The following is a 27,625-nucleotide window of genomic DNA, read 5'->3' as shown; positions in this document are numbered from 1 at the left end:
AATGAGCTGGGAAGACTGATTGGGTATCAGATTCTAGATTGACAGTTTTGATTATGATGTACCTCAGTGTAGTTTTCTTCAAGCTTCTTATGCTTAGGGTTCAGTGAGCTGCTTGGTGTGTGGGTTTATAGTTTTCATAAAATTTAAAGGTATTTGGCAAGTATTCTTTCAGTTGAAGTGTTTTTTTTTTTAATGTTTATTTTTTGTGAAGAAATAGCAAATATCTTGAAGGTTAGCATAAGTATGTGAATTATTCCTCAATGCGTGGTATAAAATTGCATTAGTAGTCATAATGTTTATGATCTGTGTTTAAATTCTGAACCCAAGTGTACTAGTCCATTGTTGTTGCTTATAACAAAGTACACTGAACTGGGTAGTTTATAAAGAAAATGAAATTTATTGCTTACAGTTTCTGAGGCTGAGAAGTCCAAAGTCCATCTGGTGGTGGTGACAGTGACCCAGGGGTTTCACATTGCAAGATGGTGGAAGCAGAGAGAGCAAAAGGCAGACTCTCTTCTTCTTCTTCTTTTTTTTTCTGACCAATAAGGGGATCGTAACCCTCGGCATGGTGTTGTCTGCACCATGCTCAGCCAGTGATCGTACCGGCCATCCCTATATAGGATCGGAACCCGCAGACTTGGTGCTACTAGTGCTGCACTCTCCCGAGTGAGCCACGGGGCCGGCCCAGACTCTCCTCTACTTTTAAAGCCCTCAGAAGCACGCCCCTGACCACCGTTTTTAATCCATTCACTACTGCATGGTCCTACAACCCAATCACCTCTTCAAGGCCCCACCTTTCAATTACCATAATACCTCTTTACAATCCCAGTTGGGGCTAAGTTCCTAATACATAAAACTTGGGGGACACAACTCAAGCTTCAGGGAGTTGTGGGGGAACATAATTCATTCAATCCACTACACCAAGACTTAAAGTAATATTCAGGAAAATAACCTTGGGTAAAAACTAACAAGTGTATGATAAATACATTCTTAGGTCATAGACCAAGCCTTGGGCTTGCTTAGTTGTTTTAACAAACTTTATAACCTGTGAACTTTGTCTTAATTCACTGTGTGACACAGGTTTGTGAATTTAAATCATATAGGAGCCCAAACATGGCAGAACTAAGAGAGAGGAAGTATGAGCCTGAGATCTAGAGAGAGCTGAGCTGTGGAGGTGGCAGTCCTCACCAGTCAGTGGTCCACAGTGAATATACCTGGCTTCATGGCCAGCCCCTCCACCAGTGTAAAGCTAGGGCTTACAGACCCCTCGAGTCTGTTGCACAGATTGGGTTACAAACCCTCCACACACAAGTCTGAGCACTAGGTAACAGAAAAAAAAAAGGTTCTAGGAGCCATAGGTATAGAAAAATGAATGGGTTTTATTCAGATCTAGGAGCAACTATCCTAGTGGCTTCTCTGAGAGTTCTGAGAAGCGCTGTGGATCAGAGCTGTTAGTCTTTTATACTTAAGTCCACAACCCTGGACACCTGGGTACCCGTACGCAACTTACATTAGGTAGTAACAAGGAACGCCTAAGGATATTTACAGCAAATGCTCAGCAAGGTCTGAACATCCGAGGGGCCCTGATATTTTCCTATTTTTCCCAGCAACCAGCTAGCTGGCTTCATAGTCAAGTGACAGCCTGTCTCTTTTAGAGGTTTGCCTCCTTCCTTACCCCCCTTTTCTTCTAATTGGGGCATAATTTACATATTTTGAAACATACCGTTGTTAAGTGTATAGTTCATATACCTGTGTACCCCACACTGCTGTCCAAGAAGATTTTCATCGTTCCAGAAAGTTCTTTGTGCCTCTTCTCAAAATCCCCTTCCCTCCAAAGCAGTCACTCTTGATTCTGTTGTCATTAGATTATTTTGCCTGTTTTAGACCTTCATAGACTGAGAATCGTACAGTGTGATCATACAACATGTGCACTTTTGTGTGTCTGGCTTCTTTCAGTTAAATCATGCTTTCCAGATTCATCCATGTTGTGGGAATGAGTAGTTAATTACTTGTTGCTGTGTAGTGTTCCACTGTGTGACGTTCACCTCCCCCCACTCCTGTGGAAATGTGGAATGACTGATTTTTTATGATTATAAAGCTAACAAACATATTCACTGCAAATATAAGCAATGCAAACAAATATAAAGATGAAATAAAAAATCTCCCACTACCTAGAGGCCGTTCCATTATAAGTTTGGTGAATATCCTTCTAGAGATCTTGCTATATATCTGGGGGGGGGGGGGTGAGAGAGAGAGAGAGAGAATTTTGTGTAATTTTATGTATTAATGGGATCATATCATGCATGCTGTGTGTAACCTGGTTTTTTGGATTTGTTTTTTAAGCATACTGCCATATTTAGAGATTTTTTTTCTCCTACACCAATGACTAGACCTGCTTCAACCTTGTTAGTGGTACAATGGTCTTCCCCTGGGTAGATGTACCATAACATATTTAAGTAGTTGTATATTGCTGGACCTGTGGGTGGCTTTCTAGATATTTTGATATTATAAAAAATACTATGATGAGTGTCTTGCATGGTGCATCTTTCTACACTTGAGCAGTTATCTCTGGGCAAATTCCTGAAAGAGGAACTGCTGGGACAGAGAGAACACGTATTTAAAAATGTACTGTGTGAGAGGTGTGCCTGGGTTGAGGGGTCCGGCTGTTCTTGCATTCCCTCGTAATCTCTGGCACTGGGGTCTCCACTGTATGGCCACCCCGGCAGAGGCAGCAGCCTCAGCGTACGCTGCCATTAGCTGGTTCTCTGGCACCAGCACCGATCCTGCACTTCCACGGACTTCTTCATGTCCAGCCAGTACCAAGTGACCTGGGGTGAGGGTGTCACACTGTGGTTTTCAGTTGCTTTTCAATAAAAGGCAAAAATAACATGACTACTTGGGAAATTTCCTTTTGCCCATTTGGTGATCATAAGTATACTACTAAGATGTCAGAGCTACTAGCAGAAATAACCAAACAATTAAAAAAACAAAACCGCATGGTCTTGGATTGTTTGGATAACTGTTTCATATTTACTGAATGGCTATAATTTTAATTCCATAATCCGCATTTTAGTTTTTGTTATAAGAGCAATCTTGGTTCTGCTGTCCAACCCCATAAGTTTGAGTGATCACATGTTTATCAAGAATTGCATATAGGCCGGAACACAGGGGATGCTGTGTAGAATTGCAGATGTTAGCACAGGAGGGGACACTAGAGCTTCTCTTTCAGTGCTTTGATCATGTGTTTCACAGAGGAGGAATCAGACCCATGTAGACAGATGCCTTCCTGAAGGTTATACAACTGCAGACTTGTAGTATTTTTTAAATTAATTGAGGTGTTTCATGTATATTTCTTGCTTACTTTATTCATAGCATGCACTTAATGAAGTTGATCCTGGTGATTGGCAGAAATTTGTGAAGGCGGGACTCAAGTAAGTTGATTTTATTTTCTTGGTGCCATTTAGTAAAGGTGTGAATGTCGCTCATACAAAGCCTTTTTTATATCTAGTGATTAGCGTAATACCTGTGGTAGAGCAGGTCACATCCTGTTTTTAGAGGTAGAAGATGTGGATTGTTGGAGAAGTTAAGTGATTTGCCTGTTGACACACAGGGTGCTTCTAATGATGAGAGGAGCAGCCTTAACAATACAGAGATATGCAGAGAGTTAATAGCAGCCTCCAGATTTAATAAATGCTGACAGTGTTCTATATTTATTCCATTTCATTGTCATCCCTCCCTCATTGAAGGCCATCACTTTGTCTTGTCTATGTGTAGTTTGTATCTTCATATTGTAAGTGTCATTATGTTTTTAAAAAATAGTATTAGTGTGTTTACAATTTTACACAGATGTATCATCTTTATATGTATCATTCTTTCAATATTTTTTCCCACTCAGATGTCTCTGATTTAGCCATGTTGATACACATAGCTCCAAATTCTTCATTTTTACTGCTGTGGAGTATTTGGTCTTCTGACCATACTGGTTTATGTAGCCAGTCCTCTACTGATGGACATCTAGGCTGTTTCCCCAACTCTCCCCACTTCTCATTACAGTCCTGCAGTGACTGTCATGCGTCTCTTGGTACATTGGCGGCAGTGGCTTGGAGAGTGTGGGTGCACCTTCAGTTCTAGATATTCAAATTCCTCTCCAGAGTTGCTGAGTAAACGCACACCCCCAGCAGGGTGTGTGAGAGTTTATTTTCCTTCTCGTCCTTGCTGACACTCTCTGGTCAGGCTGTTTAGTTTTTGGCAGTCAGATAGTCATGAAATGATGTCGCATTTTGTCTATAATTTTCATTTCCTTGACCATTTGTGAACAGGAAACAGAGAAAAATATTTCACACAAGAGAAGAGAAAGAAGTGAAAGCAGGTCCCGGGGTAATGACAACTACAGATTACCATCATGGGATCATGACATTTCTTTCAGTCTTTGGTTAATTTGTGTTTCTAGAATGCTCGCCATATGCTAAGTGATTCTTAACATTATTCACATAGAACCAAAAAACTTCTTTTTCTAGAGTGTGATGCTTTCTTTAGTGTGCTTTAAAGGCATTTAAGACATAGAAGGACCATTGTATGGAAGTTCTAAGTAGTTGCAAAGAAGAAAGGAGGGAGGCTGGCTTGAAAGATGGGCTGGGGGCACTGAGTGTCATCTTTGCTCAGGCTTAGCTGTTCCTCTGCCTCCTGGAATTTCAGCTAAATGGGAAGTTTGTTAGGTGTCGTGTCATAAAGGAAATAAAGGTGCTGTGTCCCCACCTTGTTCTCAGAAGTGTTCCCTGTGATGGTGGACAGATAGGTATGTGATAGAGCGAGTGTAATGCCATGTTAGCAGTAGAGTCTAAATGGTGGGTACATGGGTAATCACTGTGAAATCCTCAACTTTGTGGCATGTTTGAAAATGTTCTGAATAAAATCTTGAGGAAAAAAATTTTTATTGTTTTCCTGCAAAATGAAAGTCTCTTTCATCAAAGCTCTTTTACCTGTGACTCTTGCCTCCCAGATTTCGGTATCAGGTCCACACATTTTTAAAGACCCTCCATGCTGCCATACAGCTGCTGTATCGCCCAGAAAGCTCTGTGCACACGAAGCTCATGCAGCTCCCTGTGATCCACATGATGCTCACCCAGCACTCTCTGTTTCTGCCAAGTCTCCTGAAGTCCGAAGAGGAGGAAGAGAACCTGGATGGTCAAGTCAAAGGTGACCCCTCATCCCACCCTCCCCTTTCAGATACAGCTTTTATTTCCTGATTTCTTCAAACTAGCTGTGTGCACTGAAGCTTATCTTCTACAGGTTCTCAGAGCTAGGAAGCATTTTCAAAACATTAGAATGTTTTGTTTCTATCAAATCCAGGGTCAAGAAATGTTTCCTCTGACTTACGGTCAAACAGAAAATGCAGAACTGTTTTCCGTGCCTTATTGGGCTTACAGAAGTCATGTTGGAGATCTTATTGCCTTATCATGGGCTAATATCAAAATCTGGGAGTTAGGGAATATTAGGAGGTATAAAAAAAAAAGTGTTGGTGTCTGTCCTGAGAGAATTGATAGTTGCATGAAATTCTTAATGGGAAGATTGAAACTTTTGTCAAGGGTTAGAACTTGCCTATTGACAGTTAACTGCTAGAGAATTCTTCTAAAGCCCAGGTTTAGTCTCCATCCCAAATTCAGTGAGCATTGACTTTAGTGTCCATGAGTCCCGATTATGGTGTACGCTGTGGGAGATGTCAGACAAGGTGGGTTGAATGTTCCTGCCCTCTCAAAGCCACACTCTGTTTAGAAACAAAAAAATTAACACCCCAAAACCATTAGAAACCACCACAGGATTGGTCTGTAATAAACCCAGTTACTCGTTTGGGTAATAGAAAAACCTCACTCTTCTATTCAGGCAGGAGTAGAAATATTAGAGATTCTAGTGGCGTGGGGGGAAAATGCTTTGATTTTAAAATCTTAGATGGCTTAAAATTTGGGAGACTAATATTTGGCTTTGTCAAAGACTTAACAGAGACTAATATTCAGAACAGAGACTAATGTTCAGCCTTGTCAAAGACCTAGGAAGACAGGTGATTGTGAAAATATGTTTATTTTAAAAATAAATAAATAAAAAGTAAGGGACTAGGCACCAGTGTCCAAAAACTAATACTGTTCAAAGAAAGATATTTCAAGCATTTAAATGTTCCTTGAGGTAGTTCCTCCTCTACTTGGACTCTGAATGTGTATGTCCCCTGCAGTGCAGTGCATTCAGTGTTGTTTCTTCCAGAAGTGCTGGTGGACCTGATGTCAACAGTGGTGAGGATGTGCCCCTCTGTCTGTGAGAGCAGCCACTTTGCAGTGCTTCTTGGGGCCTATGGTGCCACTCTCAGCATCCTGGGTAAGGGTGTGAGGACCGGATGACGTAACTAGGGGGAGAGAGTTAGGACCACGCAGTGTGAGTGGGTGAGGATGTGAGGGTTGGATGGTGTGGGCGGGGGGAGGGTGTGAGGGCTGGATGGGGTGTGAGCATGGGGAGGGTGCGAGGGCGGGATGGTGTGAGTATGGGGAGGGTGTGAGGGCTGGATGGTGTGAGCAGGGGGAGGGTGTGAGGGCTGGATGGGGTGTGAGCATGGGGAGGGCGTGAGGGCGGGATGGTGTGAGCATGGAGAGGGTGTGAGGGCTGGATGGTATGAGCAGGGGGAGGGTGTGAGGACTGGATGGTGTGAGCAGGGGGAGGGTGTGAGGGTGGGATGGTGTGAGCAGGGGGAGGGTGCGAGGGCGGGATGGTGTGAGCATGGGGAGGGTGTGAGGGCTGGATGGTGTGAGCAGGGGGAGGGTGTGAGGGCTAGATGGTGTGAGCAGGGGGTGGATGTGAGGGCTGGATGGAGTGTGAGCATGGGGAGGGTGCGAGGGCGGGATGGTGTGAGCATGGGGAGGGTGTGAGGGCTGGATGGTGTGAGCAGGGGGCGCTGTGAGGGCTGGATGGGGTATGAGCATGAGGAGGGTGTGAGGGCTGGATGGTGTGAGCAGGGGGAGGGCGGGATGGTGTGAGCATGGGGAGGGTGTGAGGGCTGGATGGTATGAGCAGGGGGAGCATGTAAGGGCTGGATGGTGTGAGCAGGGGGGGCGTTGGAGGGCTGGATGGGGTACGAACATGGGGAGGGTGTGAGGGCTGGATGGTATAAGCGGGGCAGGGGGGGTGTGAGGGCTGGATGGTGTGAGCAGGGGGAGGGTGTGAGCAGGGGAGTGTGTGAGGACCCGGCAGTGTGACTAGGGGAGAGTGTGAAGATCAGGTGGTGCATTGCAGGGTAATTTCTAAACAGACCCTTGTTTGACTTCTAGACCAGAAGATTTTACTTCTCCTCCAGGCCTATGAACAGAACAAGCTCAGCCTCATCAACTTCCAGTGAGTGTTGGGGCTGGAGGTGGACAAGCATGCATGGAGGGTGCTGGCCCTAGGACTATCACCCGCTGTCCGCAGAGAGCTCCCATTCTTTTTGATTCTCAGGAAAGGGTGAGAGGGATAGAACTGTCCTAGCTCACACGCCGCTGCAGCGTATGCTGCTCTGGGAAAAGCTTGGCCTCATGCTGTAAGGAGTGTGTATAGTGGCTGGGACTGCTATGCTGGGCTGATTGCAGGGTGCCTGTCGGACATGGACCTGTCCGCAAGCTCCCTCCTGGCTGGGGTGTCTCGTTTGGTTGATTTTTCTGGAAACCTTTCTCTTCATGCTTTACTTTAGATGAGAATGACTTATGATGTGGGGTGTGGTGGGGAAGAGTGAGGAGAAGTGACTAGACGTCATCTTCATTCTCTTGTCTCTATGTGTCTGTCTCTAGGCTTGTCTCTTTCCTTTCTGTGTCAGTCCGTCACTCTGTGTCTCTCTTGTCTACTGCTCTTCTCTCTCTCTCCATCTGCCTATCTCTCCTCGGCTCCCAGGGCTGCTCACCAGTCTCCTTGGCCAGCATTGCTTTGGCCCTGGGGGCCTGGGCTCCTCACCTTTCCATGTGGAGCCTGCCCCATCTCTGCGAGTGCTGGGACCCAGCAAGAACGTGATCGGGTGTGTTGTTGAATAGAAAGTATTTTTGGATTCTCTTTGCTGCCCTAGATTCTTCTTTTGTCTTTAGCATTTGGGAGTAGCACCCTAACATCTGCCCCATATGTACATGAAAGAGGGTTTTGTGTGTTCAGACAGAAAGTGAGCTGACTGGGCCAAGCATAATGTTCAGGAGAGCTCTGCGGGGACAGGAAAGAAACTCTTCCATTTCAGAGTGTTTTGTTTAAAGATAGAAGCTGTATTGGCCCAGAAGAAGGAAAGAAAGAAAAAGGAAAGAAAACCTCTCTCTCTTGAGAACATCCAGGTCTTGAGTGGGCATTCTCTTTCCTTCCCCTCATGTGTGCTGGCCTCCCTCTCTCAGTGTTTCAGGGCCATGGCAGCTGTGTCCTTTCTGGAATAGGACAGGGCAGTCCCTGCATACATGAGGGAGCAGATTGGAGGCAGTTTTGTTACAGTGAAGGGGAAGAGCCTTTCTAACTATCCATTTCTGCATTAGAACAGCCTCTCACTCAGAGATCAGAGAAAGTCAAATGAGGTTGCCCGCCAAGTAACTGGGTTAGAGCTGGTTGTAGGAGGAATCTAGTTGTGGCTGCCAGGAGAAGAGGGTGGATGAAGGATGTGAAGTTCACAGTCTCTGTGTAGCCGAGGAGCATGGGAACATTTTCTCAGACTCAAACGTTACATCCACATCCTTAGATGAAGGAGCAGGCCTGAGCATGGAGAGCTCTGAGGAGCTCAGTGACATGCTCTTGCCAGTCAGGGGTTATGGGTCTGACGGTGTGGCCCAGGCTGCCTGTCTGCTAGGAACCGAGGTTAACAGCCAGAACCCCCTTAAAGAGTTATTCTTTGTTTCTTTAACTTTAATAATTATTGTTTACTTGAATAGAAATGAGTCTTTGTATAAGAATTCTGTTTAGAAGTATTTAATTCAATAGATGTTCATTGAGCACCTGCTATTTATGAGGCCCTGGGCTCAGCACTCTCAGGAAAACCAAGGAGTGAGGCACGGTTTTCCCATCTACCGAAGGTGTCAGACATCTAACTCTTTTTAAAGTGGCATCTGACTCGTGCCCTGTGGTGTAAACCAGCTGCCACAGAAGCACTGAGAACAGAGGCTGTGTCTGCTCGTGGCAGAGTTGGCCCTGAGGATAGGGAGGGATTCGACTGAGATGAGGTCGGCAGAGGAGTGTGGGGTACCAGGTAGAGGGAACAGTGTGCTCCATGGCTGGGAGGTAGGAAAGTCAGGACATTTAGGGGAAGGGTGAGTAGGCTGGCATATCTGGATCATAGGATTTGTGCAGACTGAAGCATTTCCATTCCTTCCAGGAGATAGCAGAGATCTAATAGACACTTGCGGGGCAGAGAAATGGCCCTCATTAGAGCTAGGTTTTAGGGAGCATCCTGGCAGCAGTGGGGTAGTGGATAGGGATAGGGAGGTGAGGGGTTGGGGGGGAAGAAGGAGGCATGTGTTATTTTCCAGGAAGTAGGCAAGGTTGGACTCTGCGCGGCTGCAGTAGGAGATGTGGCATAAAGGTTATGTGTGGCATACACATGGTGGTCTCTAAATGGGGACAGCTAAAAGGCTTGTGCAGGCAGACCCGGTTCATTCATGGCCCCATGTGAGCAGGGAGAGGTCAGGATTCTGCAGCTGTTGTCTAGCACAGACTCTGGAACTAGACTCCCCACGGTGGAATCCCAGCTCTGCAACTTACTAGCTGGGCATGTAACCAGCTGAGCAACTTTGTTAATACTCTTTATTCCTCTTTTTTCCCATTGGACAAGGTGGGTACTAATAGTACCTTCCTTAATGAGGTTTTGTGCAGATTAAGTGACTTAATATGCACAATGGGCTTTGGATAGTGTCTGGCTTGTCGTAAGCCCTATGTAGGTGCTGGCTTCTGTCATCATCATTGACACTTTTACCCCACCCTCAATGTCGCCAGCACCACAACCTGCTCCATTAGCTATGATGCGGATTAAGTGATATGACACATGTAACACTCCCAGAACAGCACCTGGTGTAAACCAGCAGCTTGACAAGTGCTGTCTATTGTGTTTATTATCATTACTATTAATTCCGTTCCTGGCAGGACCCCATGACCAGTCTGTCCTTCCCTCTCCGGTTCTAGGGTGCTGCTGTGGGGCCCAGCAGCCGTGGAGCATCACAAGACGTGCCGGAGCCTGGGCAAGTCACTGTGGCAGCAGCCGAGCGTCGGGGATGTCCTCCGCCTGCTGGATCGAGACCAAATGATGCAGACCATCCTGCACTTCCCCCAGAACCGGAGGCTGCTGCCCCTTGAGGTGCACTGGCGTGTTCTGTCCCTGCCCCTTCAGGGCTCCATCCTCACCCTCAGCTTTGCTCTTCTTGTTGTTTTTTTCTCTTTTTACTAAATTGAATTCCACCCGTAAACAAAGGCCCCTGAATACCCATCACCCAACTTCAACATTTATCAGCACTGGCTATATTTCTTTCATTTACACCCCCACACACCAAAGATCATATCACTTCATATACAAGCACTGCTTTTTACAGAAGCACTTCTGTTTTATGCTCTTACATATTCAAGTTAACTTGAATTCTGGCAATAGTGGGTAAACATTTATGTGGTATCATATTCATAAGATTAAATTGCAAATTTTTGTTGGTTTCGGCTATTTCAGGATGCACAGGAGCTGATATTTAAAGATAAGAGTTCAAGGGTGGATCTCAAGGGCCTGTACGATCCCTGCTTTCTCCTTCATCTCTTCAGTGAACTGACCAGGCCAGGTAATCCAGCTTCCTCTCCCCAGGGACAGGTCTGCTGTGCAGGGCTCCTCACAGGTCAGATTGATCATGGTAATTATTGCCAAAATTGCCAGATTAGGGCCTACATCTTAAAAATAATTCTTAAAGGATTGTGTGAGAAGGGGGTTGAAGTATAATGTCCTCCAAATTTGAGAAAGTACTCGGAAACTGAAGAAGGAAGTGTGCAGGTCTGTTTGGTAATCAGAGATATTTAATAATCAGGGTGATGTACATACAGGAAAGCTGGACAAAGTGAAGAATCAGATGTCAGTAGTGAGAGCTCTGGCTCTCTGTAGGTGGAACAATGTTTATATAGAAAAGCCTCTTCTACTAAAAATAACTTCAGGGAAACATTTTAAGAAGACTAAGTTGATAACATCATTCACCAGGTGTCTTGTGATTCATGAAGTAGGGGGTCTTGTCATGTTAGCACTCAGACCACTGATGCCACCTGTTACAATAAATCATTCACTCCCTGAAACCTATGTTCCTTTTACAGTTTGTCCTAAGGTTAAAGTGTAATTATTGAAGAAGAGAAATGAGGTTAAACAAAAATCAATATGGCAGGCAGGGCACAGAATGGCACTAGTTTTGTTCACTCTCTAACAAGCATCAGTCATCTTCTCACCTTTGCATTCCAGTGATTTTCAGCAAAGTCATAGTTCATGTTTGGAACATATAGTGACTCTTTAAAAAACATCTGTAATTTTAAAATCTGGGAGTGTCCCTTTGTTCTTGACATTTCTCTAATTCCTAATGAGGAGCATTTTCTGAATTTTTACTATATAGTGGTCAAATACCAACAGAAAAGAGAGATTTTATACCTGAGAAACCATCAGCTGGCTAAGGTTGGCTTTTTCTTGGCTTAAGTATATTTTAGAAATTGCGTTTTATGTCAAGTAGCCTATTGGATTGGGAGTGGGGGCTTAATCTTTGTGGGTGCATGGGAGGGAGAGAGAGAACGAGAACATGTACATGTGCATACGGATGAAGGCTGAGGAGATTGAGCTCCTGGGGTTGGTCAGGTCTGTCAGCTTTGGGCATTCTGATAGTGTGTAATGATAGCTCATCGTGGTTTTAATTTGTGTTTTCCTAATGGCTAATGATGTTGAACATCCTGTGGCTTATTTGCGTCTGCATATTGTCTTTGGTGAAATGTCTGTTCGTGTTTTTTGCCTATTTTCTAATGAGATTGGGGGTTTTTTGTTTTTTAATGTCAAGATTTCTTTACTTAATAGTCCTTTGAAGGATATGTGGTTCACAGATATTCTCACAGTCTATAGTTTTACACTTTACATCTTACATTTAAGTTCATGATCTATTTTGAGTTTGTTTTTGTATAAGGTGTGAGATTTTGGTCCAAGTTTATTTTTTTTTTGCCTATAGATGTCCAATTGTTCCAGCCCCAATTTGTTGAAAAGGCCATCTTTCTTCCTTATTACTGCTGGGCCGGGTAGGAGTCCCAGCTGCCCTCTAGGCCTCCATGGATCTTTCCTGGCTGGGAGGGATAGAAGTGGCTCCATGTGGGGGACCCTCATCACCACCGGGCAGTGGTGAAAGTCCTTGCTTTCTGCTAGGCTTCCTCTGACATGCCAGTGGGGAGGAGGAAGGGTGTGTTGTTACTGCCCAGAGGGGATGAAAGTCCCGCCTCCCTGCCCACCCTTCTCTGATGCCACCCTAGCAGGGGATTGGGGGGTCCTCCTTACAGCCTTTCAGGGCAGGAAGTCTGGGCTCCTGACTCCACCTTTGCTGGCAGGGTTGGAAGTGGGCTGCAGCGAAGTGTTTGCTGTCACCCTCTGAATGTTTTCTGCCTTGCTCAGCTGCCCTTTGTCCAGTCTTTTGGTGAGACAGAGAATGCTTTTGTACGGGCTTTTTTTTGAGTCTGTGACAGGCACAGACTAACAGTAGCTAGCATTTCCAGGTAAGCTGGCTTCTTCTGCTCTACGAGTAGGACATATGAGGCAAAAAAGACAACTTAGGGAACTGGGAACTCACTGCCTTGTTGATCCTCATGTCCTGAGGTCCCTAGCTGGTTTGCTTTCTTTCTACCTTTCAGAGTCATATTTGTGTTATAAATAATGTTCAAGATTTTTAGTTGTACTTAACAGGAATAATAGGGAAAAGTATAGCTACTCCATCTTCCCAGAATTGGAAGTCTAATTTAATTAATTTTTAACATTAGGTAATATATTCAAGTAAAAAATTCAGGTGGTACTGAAGGGTATACAGTGAAACCTCCTTCCCACCAGACCTGGCAATGGTTTCCTGTTCTGGAAGGCTACATGTGTTACCAGTTCCTTCCATATTCTCCCAGGTCTAGCTTGCTTTTAAAGGCCCATGAGATTGCAGTTGGCAGGTGTGGTGGTGGGGGGTGGAGGCGTGTATTTTGTTTCTGTGCTCATTGGTGCAGCCAGCGTTATCCCTAAAGCCTCGTTATCTCGAGGCTCCTTTCTATGGGACTTAATGGTTGGGTGGCTTTAGGTGGATTGGGGAGACCATGGTCCACTATTCATTCTGTTTTTCCCCTTTTTAAACTTGAAAATTTCTTTTTATACACAAGCGTTCCTACTTAGGAACAGATTTGCTGATCCTCTACCACTACTCTTTATATCCCTTTTAAAAAGATCAAAGACGGCTGGCTTTGCACAGAGATTTTCCCATCAATAGGTCTTTGTGTTGGCTCCAGCACCCTTTGATGAACACTGTGTTCTGCTGCGGAAGCTTGATTTTATTTGCAACAGAGCAGGGGGCATTTCATACAGATGTCAGGTTACAGTAATAGCAAGCGGATATCTTAATTGCCCTAGCAACTATTAAGTAGCAGGCCAACTGAGGCAGATGTACTAGTCGGTGGCCAGGAAGCTCTTCTGACTCCTGCCATGCCTTGATGGTGCTAGCTAAGTCTGTTTTTCATCAAACATGAAAGTAAATTTTGTACGGTCTAAAAATACAAGGTTGCTGGCCTTTGTAACTTTAGTGAATTATAACAAATCATTTAGTCTATTCCTTTGTCTCGCAATAGAGCTTTTAGGAGACCGAAGGCAAAGGCTTGAAAAATATTTAATAATAATAGTAAAATATTAGCAAAATCAGACAGTGATTTTCACAAAATCTTGAATACTGTACACTTTACTTTTTTTTTCTTGTGGGGGACAGAGTCTGGGAAGCCTTTTGTGAAGAAAGGTGACTAATAAATGGTCTTTCAAATGGGAGAAACCAGTCACCATTTTCCTTACCTTCAGAGCTCCAAAAACTGCCTATTTTAAGTTTTATTGGTATAATACAGGTAGAAAAATTTGCAAGGCATGTCTCTCCTAGTGTTGAAAAGGATTTACAATAGCTTAAAATACTGATTACACTAAAAATTTACATTGAAGTGGAACATTTCAAAAAGCATAAAGGTGAAGAGGGAAATAGATATACCCCTTCCCCCCCAAAAAACACATCCCAAAAGTATGTTCATTTTATGTTGCTCTGGGTTGTTACCTGTCGTCCCAAGCAACAAATGGAAGCCTCATGTTTTAAACAAATTTCATTGCCTGCTAAAAGGAAACACACTAGTTCATCAGGAGAGGAAGCAGGACACGTAGAAAAGTATACAAACTATATGTGCATGGTTTGAGTTTTGGTGAAACCACAGCCACATCAAGGAATAGAACATTCCTTGCAGATCTTGAAGAAGGGGCCACTGTCCTCTATTTGAATTTAACGTAAATGGTGTTATACATGGTGTATTCTTTTGTGTTGAGCCTTATTTGTCCCACATGTTATTTGTGAGATTCATCTACGCTGAGTGTAGCAGAGTCTCAGTAGTGTGTTTTTACTTCTTGTAGTGGCACCTGGGTCCAGGTATTGCTAAACTTTGTGCAATCCTGAATTGTGCATATGATTCATTTTTATGTATGGCTGCCAATCTTCAAAGAAACTACAGTCTCACTGCTCCATTTTCAGCCCTTTGCTGAAATGGGAACCTGTTTTCTTAACCTTACTGCTTCTCTTCTTTGAGTCCTTGGCCAAGAAACAGGGCCAGCCAAGGCTGTGAACAGTTTGTCAGTGACAAATGCTTTTTCCACAGCTAACTCTTGTTCTCAACAGAACTGGGCTGAAATCTTCAGCTCATAATTAACATATGCCACAAAGCAGCCAGGACAGGATGGCCCCTTTGCAGTTCTCTGAGCATAGTCCCCCCTGACTGCTCTCTGGGAGAAGCCTTACCCGACAGCAGGCCTCGGGAATATTGTGGAAGAGGAGGCTTGAGGAAGAGTTCTTGATGCTCCAACAGCACAGTTGCACTGCCGCTTATAGCCCCTAAAAGTGGGGTGCTTTTTATTTTAATCCTTGATATTGTCCTGGTTAAGCCATTTAATCTGAAAGTTTATTGGAAGGCCAATTGCTGCCAATAAGGTTCTTGAAACAAAGAGAATGGTATTTATAACTATTTTTAAATAGCCTATTATATTTTCAACATCTCAAGGGCAGCTCTTTTCCATAAGTGTTAAAAAGCCAAGACTTCCATAGAGTAGCAGAGATGACTATGAAACATGAAATTGACTTTTCCTCATGGACACGTGGAAAGTTCATTTGTTTTAGAAAGTCAGTGACTACTAAAATTATCCCAGTCAGCTGAGTGCTAGCTGTTTTCAGTGAGTGTAATATTAAGTGTTTAGACTGTTATCTTTCCCATATGTATTCCATTTACGTGTATTTATTATGTAGTCTGTAGGTGTCTCTTAAATACATCTCATCTTTTTTAAAACAATATAATTTTATTCACAGTTTGATGCTTTTATAGCTTTTTGGGTCACCTGCCCCCCAATCAAAAATAGTCACTTATTAGAAATGAAAAAATTTAAAAATTTAGTCCATAAGCTATTGGAGCCCACGAGTCATCTGATTATTCTTTTTCATTCTTTCACTTTTAATCTGTGTCTTGATATTAAAAGTGATTTCTTGTAAGCAGTGTGTACTTGGGTTCTGCTTTTCATCTAATGTGACCATCGCTGTTTTTTAATTTGGTTTATACACCATTTGTATTTAATGTGATTATTGATGTTACTCCATTTTATCATCTTCGTTGGCTTTTTATTATAACTGTGTGTGTGTGTTCAATGGTTGCTTTAGGGTTTATAGTGTACATCCTCAATTTATTGCAGTTTGTCTTCAAGTGAGATGACAACACTTCATGTATAATATAAAAACCTTACAACAGTATAGATCCATTTCTCCCCTGCTGGTTTTTGTGCTGTTCTTATCATACATTTTACTTTGCCACCCTGTAACCCCACAGTGTGTTATTATTTTTGCTTCAAGTTGTCATTATTTTTTAAAGAGATTTAGATATTTCATATTTACCGTAGAGTTACAATTTCTGGTTCTCTCTATTCCTTTGAGTAGATCCAGGTTTCTCTACCTGATGTCATTTTTGTTTTGCCTAAAAATACTTCCTTTAAGAATTCTTATAGTTCAGGTCTTCTGGTGACCAGTTTAGCTTTTTTAATGTCTGAAAAGAAGTCTCAACTTTTGAAAGATTTTCATGAGGTATAAAAATTCTAGGTTGACAAGTTTTTTTCTTACAGTACTTACAAGATGTTGTCCCACTGATTTCTGGATTGCATTGTTTCTAACAAAAAATCTGCCATCATTCGTATCTGTTCTTTGTGTGTTATGTGGCTGCTTTTAAGACTTTTTTTTTTATCACCAGTCTCAAGCTATTTGATTATGATGTGTTTTGATGTGATTTTCTTTATGTTTCTTGTGCTTGGGGTCCATTGAGCTTCTTGGCTCTGTAGGTTGATATTTTTTGTCCAATTTGAGAAAGTTTTGGCCATCATTTCTTCAAATTTTTTCAGGACCCCTGTTTACAGATATGTTAGGCTCTTTGAAATTGTCCCACAGCTCACTGATGTTCTGTTCCATGTTTTTTAAGTACTTTCCTCTCTGTGTGTTTCAGTTTGGATAGTTTCTATTACTATCTTTGCATTCACTAATCTTTTTTTCTGTGGTGTCTGATCTACTGTTAATCCCATTTAGTGCATTTTTTCATCTGAGACTAAAATGTTTTCATTTCTAGAAGCTTGGTGGTTTGGATTTTTATATCTTCCATGTCTCTACTTAATATGCTCAATCATTCCTCTAACTTGTAAAAAATGTTATTGATGGTCTATCTTTTATGGATAGTGTATTCCAAAATCACTCATTTGGGGTAGTCATTTCAGCTGGCTTGTGTTTGGTTCCTAATTTAATCATGTCACTGGTCACTCAGTTTAAAGAACATCATGTGGGTAATTATCATGACCAGATAATCATTTTTAAACAAGGTAACCTATCTGTATTCTGAGGTTCTTCTTGACAATGTGTATCTTGTAAAAAGGCCTAGGGTTTTCTTAAAGAGTAAAGTGTCCTGAATTTTATTAGTGGAAATCAAGCCCTTTAAGTGGTAAGGTGGGTCCCCCATGTATCTGACCTCTCTCTCTTGGTCTAATCCTCTTCTGGAGGGATAGTAAGCTTACCAAGGCCTCACGGATGGTGGGTGTATATCAGCCAGCAGCCCCTTTCCACTGTAGGTGTTGTTCAAGCTTGGTGAGCCCTTCGTCTGTGAGATTTTTGTTGTTTGTTTGGAAAAGAACTAGAGTTGCATAGTAGATGTAAGTAATCCTTTGTCAGACTGGTTTGCGCCTGCTAAATTTCCCTACTTCCAACACTTTCTGTGTTTTCCTCAGTGGCACTTATAGATAGGAACCCGAGGCAGTGAGCTGAACAGGGAGGAACCAGGAGGAGATTTTCTCTGCTGGTTCCCAGCTGTGTTCCCCAGGCCTCTGGCATGCTGGCATCTCAGCAGGGGGTCTTGGTATCACCTGTGCTCTTCTCTGGCTCATTGGGTGTTTGTGAGAAGTAATTAAATTATCCTGGTTAGGATGTAGAAGCATCTTAGAAACTGAAGCCATGGTAATCATCACCACAGAAGCGAAGATAGTCTCTTGTCCAAGTTAAGCAGAAGTTAGGGGGAGCTGGAGAGACTTGCATTTCTTGTATCCAGCACATGTAGTTTATATTGGAAAGATGCAAAAGGAGATTTAATACTCCAGGTTAAATAAGAATCATGAAATTACACTGTGTGTGTTTAATGCCATATTTTATTTCCTGTAGAATTTGTGGTGGATTGTCGAAAATTTTTGGATTCAAATGCTCTAGGCCTAACTGTCGTGGCCCTCAGCAGCTATGACCCCCAGATGCGAGCCGCAGCTTACTACATCCTGGCGGCCTACTACTCGCACCTGGAGGGAGCACGGTTCCGAGAGCAGTCCCAGGTGAGTAGGAAGAGGGGACGTTCTACAGGGCTGAGGGTGACCTGGTGGGCTTCAGAGAGCTGGCTGTCCACCTGGTCTAGTAGAAGGATTTCCTGAGGAACATGAGGTATGTGTTGCCAGGAAGCCTCTGCTAAAGATCAAAAGTCTGTCCCTTTAGGAGGTGATGCAGGAGGTTGCCTTTGATCCTCAACCCCCTGGGGAAGTTGAAAAGGTTTCCCCTTACAAATGCTCTCGTGTGTAGACAAAATGATTTTATTTCTTTGGTCTAAACTCAGTGGTTAAGGTAGCTGTTATCCACGACAGCTGAACCTCAGAAACCTGTACCCCATGCTGGTAGAGCAGCAAAACAAAAAGCATCCCTGAGATGGTGGCAAATAGGGAGTCCACTACTGTGAGTGTCATCTTTGGTTGTCCCTGGGATATGAGGAACCCACGTCCTGCAGAGCTGTAGTTCAGCTGCATAAGACAAGCCCGATCACGGTTCTGAAAATCCTCATCTTTCTTTCTTTTTTTCTCCCTATTTTTAAGCTACTTTACCTGTTGGATGTAGTCCGGAATGGGATTCAAACTCAGAACATGAGACTCACTTTTACCTTGGCTCTCTTCATTGCCAAAGCAGCCCAGCAAATTTTGAAACCAGGTACCACTGATATAATTATGTTGAGGAGAATCTGAAAAACTGAGGCTGAACAAGTCTACTTCTAGGATTAATCCCACAGGTATAGATCACACATCTATGAGAAATGACATATTTAAGGTCATTCAGTGCTTGTAATAGTGAAAGATTGGGAGCACCTAAGTACCCGTCAGTAGCAGACAATAAGTAAGTGGTGGCGTAGACCTGGCCGGTTAGCTTACTTGGGAGAGCCTGGTGCTGATAACACCAAGGTGTCAAGGATTAGGATCCCTGTACTGGCCAGCCACCAAAAACAATAAATAAGTAAAAGATAAATGGTGGTGTGAGGAAGCTCTTTATGGACCCCATAAAGAGCTTCCTCTTTATGGGGTCCATAAAGAGGAAATCCAGGGGGTAGAAAATAAAAAAGTGAGGTGCAGAACAGTGCATATGATGGGGGAAAGTTTTGGATATATATTCATCTTTGCTTATAGTTGTATGAAACTGTGGTAAAAGCAAATAAGACTGAAATGAAAACCTTAGCTGATCCTAATGTTCATGGGTGTGTGCACATCGAGGGACTGTAATGCAGGGACAAATGTGTGGACTCCTCGAACTTCCCCATGCCCCTGTTTCTTCACCATAAAATGAAAAACAGCACCTACCTACCTCTAGGATTGCTGTGAGGGCAGTGGGGATCGTGCCCATTACAGCACTTACGGGGTGCCTGGCACACTAAACAGCCATCAGCATTAGCTGCTGTCATTAATCATCGATCCACGCTGAGAGACACCAGAGTTGGCATGGCTCCTGGGTCCTTAGCTAGAAAGTGTTTGGCCTGGGAGTCACTCCGCATGTGTAACCCGAGGCATGGGAACATGGCTCCATCTTGTTACTGAGTGGGGAGCCATAGGAGAAGTTAGTTCCTCATAAGACCTTTTTTTGGAGTTATTGAGAGAAAAATCATAGAATGTGAGTACCATCAGGGACCACGGGGTCTAGTGTAACATGGTCACATTTCAGACAGGGAAATGTGAGCCACTATACACACACCCCAACCGAGGATCCCAAGGTTGAGTAGCTTGTCTGAGGCCCCATAGTTGGTTTGTAGTCAAGTTGCTATTAGAATTTAGATCTGATTTTCATCTGCTTCCATATCATTTTTATTACATGGTTTTTCCTTGCCTTGGAAATTTAAGGAGGAATGAAAATAACTGTTTGCAGACTCTCAAGAAAAAATCCTGTTATGTGAAAATACAGCAAAGACCACAGTGTTTTGGGTTCTAGCCTCCCATCTATTCTGTGCTGCCTGGGTATAGCTCTGGCCCCCCATCGGCTCTCGTGTTGGTGTGGGGTGTGGTAGGACAGCAGTGGTCATAGGCTGGACAGACTGGAGTCGGTGATCCAGGGGTGGGAAGTGGGAGGAGGAAGGGTGTGTGTGTCCTCCTCTGCTTTGTTGTATTCCAGAGCCAAGGAACCCAGTAGATGTCTGAGCCTCCCTTGCTATGACAGTTCCTTTCAGTGGGAGGCTGGGGGCAGGTGGGGCTGATGGGTGTGGTTTTAGCCCTGTGCTGTCATGTGCATGACCAAGACCACTCTACCCACCAGCTGATTTGAGCTTATGCACTAGGATGATAATTGGGGTACGGGGTGACAACTCTGAAGTACTTGACATAGAGCAGGGGTTTCTAACTGAGAGAAAGCCTGCGTGCAGTGTAGAACTGAGGTGTCTAACTGTATTCTAATTCTAGAGAACCAGCAATCTGGAGAAGGGTACAAAAGCTCCAAAGGGACAGGGATTTATGCTGGATACCTATACCGCTGGGTGCCCTATTGGTGCCTCTTGTAGTGACTGTCTGCCTGTGTTCCAGAGGAGCACATGTACTTGAAGATCAACAAGTTCCTGCTGTCACACGAGTACTTGAATATGGACAAGGTGCCAGGCTTCTACCAGTTCTTCTATAGCTCCGACTTTGAGGTAATGCTTCCCAAGTCCCCAAGGTCCCTAGAAGACTCCTGAATTGGATGACTCAGCATTGTTGTCCTTCTGCTATTTCCCCATTAATTCTGTTTGCTGCACAGCTGACGCGATGGCACAGCTGTGCTAGAGCAAGAAGGTCGTGAAAACTAGCAGTTTACACAGGCTCGTGTGTAGCAATGTCTCCTATTCCGTGTGTTAATTTTTACATAGCTTCTCAAACCTTAGAAACTCTACTTCATAGAGGTTTACTAGAGGCTGTGAAGTGGGGAGAGGGATAGGAAGAGTTTGCTTCATGGATACAAAATTGCAGCTAGATAGGAGTAAATTCTAATGTCCTGTAGCACTCTAGGGTGACTGTAGTTAACAGCAGTTTTTTGTATATTTTCAAATAACTAGAAGAGATTATTTTGAATGTTCCCAGCACAAAGAAATGATAAATGTTTGAAGTGATGGATGTGCTAATTACCCTGATTTGATCATTGCACATTATATACCTGTATCAAAATATCACACTGTGTCCCATACATACAGACAGTTATGTGTCAATTAAAAAAAAAAACTACTTCAGAGTCCTGAGTTTTATGGCATTCTTGTGGTATTTTCTCAGTGAATCACTGGGTTAAATATTAAATATTCTTTTATAGAACACCTGCCTGGTTTTTTTTGCGGGGGGGGGGGGACTGATAAGGGGATCGTAACCCTTGGCTTGGTGTCGCTCACACTGCTCTCAGCCAGTGAGCACACCAGCTGTCCCTATATAGGATCCGAACTCGCGGCCTCGGCGCTCCAAGTGCCACGGCGCTCCCAGCACCGCACTCTCCCGAGTGAGCCACAGGGTTGGCCCGAACACCTGCCTGATTTAACACAGTTCAGTGTTTGAACTTGACTTAGTCCTTTACTTCTATCTATCCTGAAAAAATGGAATCAGAGATGAGACCAAGGATTTTTAATAACAGAATCAGAGATGGAGGTCAGGGTTGTTGTGTTCTTTGCCCCCACTTGAAAATGATGGTGTCTGAGGAGTTGGCAGATCAGAGGGCTTCAACTTTAACTTTTTTAACTATAGTTTCTTATTTGCATGGGTTACAGCAAAAAACTGAACAGGAATGGGTGTTTGGAATCCTGCGACAGGGGATTCGTGACAAGCACTGCTACGAGCTGCTTGCCAGGCGAAGGGTCTTCCACATCATCCTGTCCTTCTTCAACAGCCCGCTGTGTGACGAAGTGGTGCAGGTGAGTGGGGTCTGCAAGTTTGCTTGAGGTTGAAAGGTCTGTGCTCTTTCTCAAGGTTTAGTTGGAAGTCAACTCCATGTGAATTCTAATCCCAGCCTACACAACCAACCTGAACCTGGCTTTCCATTGGGAAAGTGAGACACTGTAATGCCTGTCCCATTGCCTGCAGAGAGTGCAGGCTGATTCACTTGTGGCGCAGTGTTGTGACACCCAGTGTCGTCTGTCCTCTGGTGACTGCCCTTGGCTGATATGAAGGCCTCTTTATTTTGCCATCCTGAGGGAGGGATTTATTGATACTCATGAGCCTTAGGAACTGGCCAAAAAGTCTAGAGACAAATTTCTGTCATATGCTACTGAGGTACTGTGTCTGAAGCACTCTTAAGCCCTGGGGTTTCATCAATGTGCAGATGCTGCAGGCACGAACACTGAGCAGGCAGACATGAGTCAGGAGCCGATGCTGACTGCCTGGCGAGGCTGCTCAGGGACTCTGTGCATCTAGCTCTAGCCCCAAGAACTGAGAGCTGACGTGTGTGATTTCCAAATACCAGGGGGAGTTAGAAGAAGTTATAGGAAAGCCTTTGGAATTTTGATTGATTTCTAGCTTCGGTTGGCTTTTATTCCTGATATTATGTAAAATGTGAGTAAATAGGAGTGAGTCAGGACTAAGAAGCATATTTGAAGAATCTGAATTTAAATTTAAGTATGGTAGCTTTTCATTTTTCATGGCATGTGAGAATTGCTTTTTTTTTTTTTTTTTTTTTGGTGGCTGGCCAGTACAGGGATCTGAGCCCTTGACCTTGGTGTTATCAACACCGTGCTCTAACCTATTGAGCTAACCAGCCAGCCGGCATGTGAGAATTCTGAAGCACCCAATTAACAGTTCAGGAAGCAGCCCTGTTTTATGTCCTCCTTTCTAGGTGGTAAGTCAGAGAGACAAAGCGGACTGCCCGCAGGTCCTCTCCAGCCTAGAAATGGGCCTGCATTCTCTCCCAGCTCAGGCTGCTGCAGGTCTGGGTCGTTTGATTTCTGTGGTGCATCTTTGCCTGTGGGTTGGTTCCTTGTGATGGATTAGTGGAATTGGATATCCTTGGGGGCCAGTCATTGCTGTGGAAGGCTGTGTGCTCTGGCTGTCACTTGTGGGAAAGGGCACATTCCTATACGGCCAACACTGTGACAGTTGTAGCAAAGCCAACTTCACTTGCAGCAGCCCCTGGAATTGTAGTGCACCGTTACATTTAAAAAGCTTTCCTTCCATCAAATAAATTAGGTTTTCCCACTGAAGAGTAACTTTTTGTTTTGGGTTTTCAGAATTGGATTCTGGAGATTCTACAGAATGTTGCCCAGGTTGCCAAATCTGCCTATGAAATCATACGGGACTATAGCCTTTTAACCTGGATTTTACACATCCTTGAGAGCAAGTAAGCACCTTTTGCATGACAGGCGTGTGTCAGGTGGGAAAAGGGTGGAGCAGAGACAGTGATGCATACCACCAGCTTTAGTATCCACTGGAAGTGTCCAGTAATATTCATGCCCTATGACAGTGTCCCCTAGTGGCACCATGTGCCTGGGAATCCAGCTCCTGGGAATACCAAAATGGCTTTCCTCTGTTTAAATCGTTGAGTGTTTCTTGTCTGCTGTGGATGACAGACACCAGCTACTGTTTACATCTGGCAGACGCTCCATCAGCCTTTCAGTTACTTGCAGGCCAGACCCTCCCCTGGTGTGCTGGCCAGCTTAGTATGGTCTTATATAGTGTCCTGTCATCTAGGGCTTTAATGACTGCAGTGCCAACTTAAGGTGGAAACAAGAAGCCCCTAGTTTGAGGAAGGCTCATTGAAGTCCCAGTGGGTTACAGGGCTCTCCTTTCAGCACAGGGTCTTGGTGCTGTGGGATGAGTTGTTGGAGGAGCAGCGTCAAGGGGCTGGAGTTGATGATTTATTGTGATTCCTGATCATCTTTTCCTCCTGAGTTTAAGGCTGTCTGAAAAGGTGAAGACCTTATTACAGACAGCACTTGGTTGGGGGGCTCTGTCTTTCAAAGATCTAACTCCTGTAATAAACCCAGCGGTATCCAGGTCCTTATGTGCATTCAAAAAACATGTTTTCTAAAATGTCTCTAAAAGAAAGTAATATACATACAAATCTGGATTGTGTCTTTGGACATCAGCTTCAAGACTGTTCCAGATTTGTGAAAGGCATAATTGGCTAATTATCTGTTTCTGGCTAATAACTTTATGTTTTATTTTATTTTTATGTTTTGGAAATAGAACTGTTGTCATGAACAGACCAGCTTTTATTATTGTAGTGCAGTGGCTTCAGAATTCTTGGAGGGCCTTAGGGCAGTCGCCGGTTAGAAAGGAGTGTGGGGCTTCGTCCTGTGTTGAAGCTGTGTCTGTGTAGCAAGCACCCTGTTCTTACTTAGAGGACGTGCTCATTTGAGGGGTGAGCAGACAGAATTATTAGAGCAGGGCTGCCTAACCACCATCGTCATGTTCTGTCCTGCCAGTTCCCACCCACCCCACCTCCGGCAGACTGGTCTCATTAAAAGGCTGTGGCAGAGACTAAAAGTTGCCGTGTTTGGTTTCAGGTTTCTGGAGACTCAGCTGCTCTCTAACGTGATTTCCTTGCTGCACACGCTGTGGGTGACCAACCTGGGAGACAAGGGGGTGGAGAGGGAGAGCCGGCCTCGTCACCAGCCCTGCCCTCGGGAGCCTCCCAAACTGCTGGCCCTGCACCTGGTCAACGAGTTCCTTTATGTTCTCGTGGAGCTCCCGAAGCACCTGAGGTGAGCCCTCCCCCACCAAGGGTGACCTCTCGTGCCTTTTAGAGGCTTTGACCTCTCGTGCCTTTTAGAGGCTTTGTTAGCTGATGCTACCATTTATTCTGTCACGTGTGGACAGTGCATCTCAGTCACAACTCCACAGGTGGACTCTGGGCTGTGGCCTGGTGGGAACTGGATCAGAGCACTGGTGTTGGGTGAGATGGCAACAGGACATCTATTTTAGCTCTTTTCTTCCTTCCACTTCAACTTTGTCCGGCTCCTTGTCAAGGCCCTGCGTACTTAGCACACCTTTAAAAACCTAAAATGTGTCACACGAGGTCATTTTTAGCAGGCAACCTGTCTACCTTGATATTTTGATTCACACACTCAAATAAAGCAATATTTTGTAGGAAGAACATATTTTCCATCACCTTAGCCTAAGAGAAGGTATTCCCAACTTGCTTCATTAGCACGTGAAGACTCACTTCTCCATGAATTATTTTTGACTATTTCAGTATTTTCATCTGGTCCTTTGCAATCATGCTCTTGGTTTCCACAAGAAAGCTAAATTCTCCTCAGATTCCAGTGTGCTATAGAAAATACAGTGTTCACTCATATTTCTGACTTGAGAACTGAGGAAACAGGAACGGGAAGATTGATAGCAAAGAGATTTTAATCTCCAAGTGAAAAATTTCTTGATAAAGAACATGGCATCTTGTTTTATGTTTTCCTGTTAAGTCAATGCTGGATAGTCATGTTCCTTATTTTGGGGTGGTCAGAAGCCACTTTCATGTCTGAGAGCTGATTACTATTTAAAATAATGATTTAAAATAATAATAACCTGGTGACCTCCTGGTTGTGGTCATGGGTGGTGGTGCTGTCCCCGGGCCTTCCTGGGCCTTTTTCACTTGAGTCTGACAGTTGATGAGGTAAGAGGACTCAGCAGTCCAGGGTTGGAGATCTGTTAGGTCCTGGCACCCTGGTCCTCTTTCTTTCTCTGCTTGGCTGCCCATTTACCTGAGGTTTCCAAAGCAATTTCTGTTCCTCCAGGTAGAGGTCAGATTCCATGTCTTCTTTCTGCCTCAGCCCAGTGGCTTGCTTTTTCCTGCTCTGTGCACTGGGGGCCCACACCCTGTGTCTGTTGTAAAGGGAAACTGGTTCGTGGATGGACCGTTTGCACCTCTGGGTGTGTGATATCCTGGGCTGCCAGGACGAGGAGGCAGCTTTTGCTCAGTCTGTAACGTTGGCTCCTGTATAGGCCCACCTTGGCCTCCGCCCAGCTAACCAACTTCTTCTGGACACTTGACTCTGTGCTGAAGTACCGGACCACCGTCATTCAGGCCTTCAAGGACATGAACCGATTCACCGTGAACGAGACAGTGCTTTCCACCAAGGATGTCCTTGTCCTCTTGCACAAGTGGAGCCTCATCGAAAGGGACATCAGGCTCCAAGAAGACCTGAGAGCAGCCGTTGAGAAGTGCCAAGTCAGGGAGCTGATGAGTGAGTGCCAGAGCCCCAGCCTTTTCTCTGAGCAGCATTTACAGAGCTGACACTTAGAGATGGGGCATGTCCATCTTCAAGCCCCAGAGAGGGAAATGGGAGACCTGGGTTTGAGTTCCAACTTGGCCACTTAGTAGCTTTTTGCTTTTGGATAAGTCCCTTAACCTGCCTGTCAGGGTGCTTACCTGTAAAGGGGTTGGGGGTAGCTCCCAGCTGCTTGTCCCACCTTGTCCTGAAGTGTGGGGTCAAAAGAACAAACTAGAGCCAGAACTCCTAGATTCAATCTCTGACACCGCCACTTATGCAACTGTCTTTCCCCACATGTCAGTAAGGATAATCATGGCACCTGCCTCATGGTTGTGAGGACTGATGAGTTCATCATAACAGTAATGACAGTCACAGTAAAATATTGAGCACTGACTGTGCTCCCAGTGTAGGAGCCTGTCCTATTGGTGCAGTGCCAAGTGCTCAGGACATGTAAGTTGCCCCCTCCCCCACCACCACCTGGATGTGTGGGCCGGAGGGACACCAGTCTCACTGCCTTTCTTCTCACTGTGCATTTAACAGAAATGCTCAAGGACAAGAATAAGCCTGTCATGCCAGCCCGAGCCAAGGGCCCCCGGGGCCGAAAGAGGCGGCCTGGAGAGGCAGAGGAGACAGCCGACCCTGAGCTGAAGGCGTCCAGCCTGGAGACGTGCAAGGGCCTCCTAAGTTCCATATTCACCCACTGGGGGCCAGAGATCCCTGGCTCTGAACCTGCTCAGGACCCTGTGGATGGGGCCAATCTGGAGAGTGGGGCACCCAGCCCCATGTCCGCCACCACCTCTCTGGTGGTCAGCTGGGTGCTGCGGTCAGTGGCCGAGCAACCTCTCGGCAGGGTAGAGGCTGCAGGGCTCCTTGGCTGGCTTAAGAGCCACATTTTGCCACACTCGGTGGTTGTGGCTGACCTTCTTAGGGACAGTGCCGTGAGAAGTGCCATATTCAAGTTGTACAGCTGGTTCTGTGATGCCGAGAGGCTAGCAGGGCCTGCACAAGATGTGGCCTGCCTGTTTAACACAGTCATGCTACAGCTGATGGTGGCCCAGGGCATAGAAAGGAGCCCCTTGCACCTGGCTGTAGAGGCCCTCTGCCGCTCCTCCCTGGAAGAGAAGGATGGAGCTGCGCAAGGTAAGGCGAGCTCTTTGGTTGGAGACTGAAGTACCTGAGTGGATTTGGGGGGCCGGCGAGCTTCTGTTCCTTGGAGCCTGGGGCCTCTGCCAGAAACTCAGTATTTTGATTAGGAATTGAGATGGCTCCTTACCACAATAATGGGGGCTGCAGAGAGCTTGCCATTTGGCACTGAATGTGAAGGGAGAGGAAGTCTTTGCCTCAGCTTTCAGGTGAAACAGTGACAATCATGTTTGAGGTGGAGAAAGGTCCCCCT

General features: G+C 44.8%; 1 protein-coding gene across 2 annotated transcripts in view; it reads left to right on the top strand.

Moving 5' to 3' along the window:
• The window catches only part of URB1 (URB1 ribosome biogenesis homolog), a 70,998-nt gene that overhangs the window by 41,727 nt on the left and 1,646 nt on the right, over positions 1-27,625 (top strand). For both annotated transcript variants that reach the window (XM_063108719.1, XM_063108715.1), the window contains 14 exons: positions 3,373-3,431; positions 5,000-5,196; positions 6,253-6,363; positions 7,308-7,371; positions 10,150-10,321; positions 10,682-10,787; positions 17,952-18,112; positions 18,641-18,752; positions 20,600-20,706; positions 21,799-21,942; positions 23,251-23,360; positions 24,529-24,726; positions 25,961-26,202; positions 26,770-27,369. In XM_063108719.1, coding sequence (XP_062964789.1) covers positions 3,373-3,431; positions 5,000-5,196; positions 6,253-6,363; positions 7,308-7,371; positions 10,150-10,321; positions 10,682-10,787; positions 17,952-18,112; positions 18,641-18,752; positions 20,600-20,706; positions 21,799-21,942; positions 23,251-23,360; positions 24,529-24,726; positions 25,961-26,202; positions 26,770-27,369 — 2,383 coding nt within the window. The remainder of the gene's footprint in view (positions 1-3,372; positions 3,432-4,999; positions 5,197-6,252; positions 6,364-7,307; positions 7,372-10,149; positions 10,322-10,681; positions 10,788-17,951; positions 18,113-18,640; positions 18,753-20,599; positions 20,707-21,798; positions 21,943-23,250; positions 23,361-24,528; positions 24,727-25,960; positions 26,203-26,769; positions 27,370-27,625) is intronic.

This window comes from Cynocephalus volans, chromosome 1, assembly GCF_027409185.1.
Source record: "Cynocephalus volans isolate mCynVol1 chromosome 1, mCynVol1.pri, whole genome shotgun sequence".
Lineage (NCBI taxonomy): Eukaryota > Metazoa > Chordata > Mammalia > Dermoptera > Cynocephalidae > Cynocephalus > Cynocephalus volans.
Note: the sequence above shows the minus strand (reverse complement) of the source record. Positions and strands in the feature narration are given on the sequence as shown.